This window comes from Plectropomus leopardus, unplaced genomic scaffold (assembly GCF_008729295.1).
Source record: "Plectropomus leopardus isolate mb unplaced genomic scaffold, YSFRI_Pleo_2.0 unplaced_scaffold27372, whole genome shotgun sequence".
NCBI lineage: Eukaryota > Metazoa > Chordata > Actinopteri > Perciformes > Serranidae > Plectropomus > Plectropomus leopardus.
Window position 1 is genome coordinate 1 of NW_024629793.1, and position 4,106 is coordinate 4,106.

The 4,106-nt window shown below is 43.3% G+C and overlaps 1 protein-coding gene across 1 annotated transcript; it reads left to right on the plus strand.

The window, feature by feature from the left end:
- Positions 1-577: 577 nt before the first annotated feature.
- On the plus strand, positions 578-3,593 carry LOC121937755 (proline-rich protein 36-like; the record flags this gene model as incomplete). The annotated part of the gene is made up of 4 exons (XM_042481076.1): positions 578-748; positions 1,373-1,493; positions 1,599-1,703; positions 3,469-3,593. Coding segments are annotated over 4 exons (438 nt in total), but the record flags the coding sequence as incomplete, so codon positions are not given.
- Between the last annotated feature and the right edge of the window lie 513 nt (positions 3,594-4,106).

The following is a 4,106-nucleotide window of genomic DNA, read 5'->3' on the forward strand; positions in this document are numbered from 1 at the left end:
GCTGATACAGATAATCAGCAAAATACCAAATATCAGCCCTGATAATTGGCCAGGCCTATAATCTATAACCTATTTTTTATTACTTTTCAACCTGATTTCCCTGTTTCTGATTAATAAATGTGCGTGTTTTTGCTATTTACAGGTCAAAAAAAAAAAAAAACTGACCTCAATAATCAGCCAGGACAACAAACTTTATTGGAAATGATTTCCCCCAAAAAGTGATAAAAAAATAAGTAAATAAAATAGATTGTGTAAAAGATAACAAAGTGTCAAAAACATTGTTGCAGATGAGTTTTCTGTTGTTGGGTTGTTAATTATTTCAGCTCCAGATTAAATCCAAAGAGCCACTAATGACGTTTGTTCCAAATTTAGACCTTCGCTGTTAGAAACGGAGACGCCTACTCAAAAAAATTAGCTGGAGGATAAAGAGCTGCTTTCATGCTGCGACTCAAACAGCCGTCATTGTTTTGGGTTCAGTCTGAAGTTCTGGAAATATTCTTCATCGTGAAGTTTGATCGATGGACTGACTGCACGTCAGACCAGGATCGGGTTTTTGTTTATTTTTAATGTCACTAAAAATCTCTCTCTCTCTGTCTCTTTCAGGCATTTTTCCAAAAGTAAGAACCGGAGGGACGTCGAGGGTCCTTGGAGCCCGGGGGTCCAGGCTGTGCCTCCCTCCCACGGTCCCCTGGCGAGTCAGGCCCCCCCCCATAACCTGCCCCCGAACGCCAGGTCTGCAAGGCCCCTGGTGAGAGACAAACTCGCTTTGCTTGGGGGCCACTTTTGCAAAATGACAGGAGCCAATCGCAGCAGCACCATACATGTTATATGATTTTCAGATGTTACTAGGGTTTTAGGACATTTCTCAAATTTTTAGGACATTTCTAGGATTTTAGGAAATTGTGGACTTAGCTTGGACCTCTGTTTTGCGGTGAGGGGATCCTCTACTGTCATTTTTTTGAATAAACAAGCTCTAATTTGATGCCGTTTTCTGCACCTGGCACCGTATCGGGGACCAGATTTGGCTCAGTTGAGTGTCGCTGGTGTGAAGGATTTCGACAGTAGAGAAGCTGAAGGGGAGAAGATGAGGATTTGAAGAGCAGGTGGGTGTGGTAGAAAAAGAGGAAGTGCAAAGAAGACAAATAGTTCAAAGAGTTCAAAAATAGAGAATGGGTGAGGAAACGACCTGAGTTCGCTTCCTGCTGCGGCAGAGAGACAGAGACTGATGGGTCGGACGGCGAGAGGGCCAGGTAGCCTCGACATCAAAGCTGCTGCTTATGAATTATTGAGAAAGCATGAAAGAGACTCACGTCTTCTGCCTTTGTGTCTTTCCTTCTGCCTCCCATCTGTCTTCCTACCTGCTGCCCTTCAGTCTCAGTCCCAGCTGCCGTCATGGGACCGAGCTCCTGCGATCTCACCTGCGGACATGCGGACGGACGTGTTCACCGCCCGGCCGTCGCGCTCCCAAAGCTTCAGAGACCCCCCTCTGAAAGGTGGGAGGGTGATTTTATCGGAGGAGCTGATATTTTTGGACTGGATGAGATCGATGGCTTCACCTGTTTGTTCTTTTCTTTGTCTGCTGTCTGTCTCTGATTCAGATCCCTCCCTGTGCGGGATCGAGCGCCAGCGGCCAGGCTCCCTGTCGTCGGCGTTGGGAGCTCAGAGCCACGCCCCCTCTTTCCCCGCCCTCCCGCGGCCCTCAGGTGTGTCCTCCACTGACCCCCATATTTCATATTCCTGTTGTTCTCAATCACCACGCATAAAACCGTCAACAAATTTCACATAAATCAATAAATGTATAGACCATATAATATGTAAAAATGTATATAGTGCTCTAAATGTGTATTAATCCGCCACTTAAAATAGTCCCTAAAAATCATTCAGTTTTCCCACTACAGTATTTGTGCAATATTAGCTTAAAACTACAGTGCCCAGCTGTTTTAAGAGACGTTTTAACCCTCAAAAAAAGGCAGTTTTTATACATTTTTGACGATATTTAACCCTTTAACACCTGGATCGACATCAGTTGGGTTTTTTTGTTCTGCATTCTGGCAATTTTCTTCTTTCACCTCTGAAACTTGGAAAACTGGTTTGATTTCTTTCAAAAACACGAGAAAAACATAATGGACAACCTTGCAAGAAATGCAGCCCAAGCTGCATTAAAAAAAAGGTAGATCAACATATGGGGTAAATAACTGTCTAAAAAAACTATTCATACATTTTTTAAGTTATATACATATTGAAATTTTGTTTAGCTCTTTCTTGAGGTCATTTTCTTTCTTTTTTCCCTTTTTTAAAATTACTTTCCTATTTTTAACTAATTTTCCAGTATTTTTTTTGTAAGTTTTCTTCACTTTTTCGTTAATGTTTGGGCTGTTTCTTGTGAACCTGCTCATCGCCCGTGTTTTCAAAAGAAATCAAGCCAATGTTGTTAGCCATTTCAGGATGATTCTAGGATTTTAGGACATTTTTAGGATTTTAGGACATTAAGGGCTTAGCTGGGACCCTTTGTTTAGGGCTGCGGTGGATCCTCTGCTGGCCCTTTTTTTGATAAACAAGCTTTGTTTTGATGCACTTTATGCACTCTGACATCTTATGTATACTAAAAGTATTAAAACAATCCGAAGTATGAATAACTTCATTTTTATTGTGAATTAGAAAATGGTTGGGGGGCCACCCGGCACTTTATCAGGGGCCAAATTTGACCTGCAAACCCTATGTTGAGCATCGCCTCTTTACATGGATAGTCTTGCAGTGCGTATTGTCATCGTGTTTTTCAGAATATTTTCACTCATTCTCACCGAGGACACTCACCACACTGCGCTCTTAGCGTCACTTTTGGACAAAGAGAGCTTTCCTCTTCTTTAACGGTATCATGTGTGTTTAATAAAACGGCTCCATGTCGTCCTCTTAGCACATGAAGAGAAAAATTCAACAGGCTGCTCAGCTGGCCACAGATGACAGCAGGGACACTCCTCCCTTAACTTGTCCCTCTCTCCTTTTTTCTGTCTCCTGTCTGTCTCATCTTACTGTCCTCTCGTAGCCAGTAGCTCTTTCAAAAACCACTTCACTTTAGGTAAGACGCGGCGCCAACCGATGCATTTTGAATGTGTGCTGAATGGCTGAGATCAATAAGCTCTTCCTTGCTGTATCATTCATAATAAATGGACCAATCTGCGGTCCGTGCTGCTGACCGTGCCTCACATGCATGTGAATTTGGCTTCATTTGAGCTCGAGACGAGACGCAGCACTCAGTATTCATTTAACCGCCCGAGTCACAGCTCGCCGCTGTCACATGCTCCAATTGGGGTCGATATTTTTCTTCATCAGTCATGTTTTCGCCCACTTCAAAGCCTCGATCTGAAGGCTGGGAGGGTCAAGGAGACACACACAGACACACACAGACACACACAGACACACTGTTCCCTCAGAGGAAAAAGAACAAGTTTAAAGTTATGCTATTTTTAGGCCGGGAGCTGCTGCTGCCCCCGTCAGCAGAGGGCCGCTGATATTTCGCACCACGTCGGCATTGGAGCACTTAAACACTATGTAGGACACAGCTGTAATCCCACGGCACACGTTAACATCCCAAACAAGTATTTCAGGTATGTTTGCAAAGATAGGCGCTATCTGGAGACCTGCAGTGGTGTATGATCACATCCCAAAAACATGCAGCTCGGCTTCTGCATGCTTTATATCTGCAGATAATCTGCATCACGTCTGGTCTGCTTTCTGTCGCTGGCTCCTCCGCTGACAGAGGAAGACAAGCTGAGTTTAAAAAAAATCTATTTTCATTCGTAGTTTCATGCTCACATTCAGGGGCGTGTCTGGGATTTGAGGACATTAGCCTGGATCTCTGTATCTGGGTTTTTTATCAATTTTAGGGACTGTTTGCTATTTATGAGGGGGGAGGGAGCACAGCATAAAGGCACTGGGATGTAAGCACTGGGATTTTTTATTTTGGCTCAGGGGTGGGCAAATAAGTTTGAATGGCTGCACCTTATATTTCCTTAAATTTCCCTTGGGATCAATAAAGTACCTATCTATCTATCTATCTATCTATCTATCTATCTATCTATCTATCTATCTATCTATTTATTTTACAG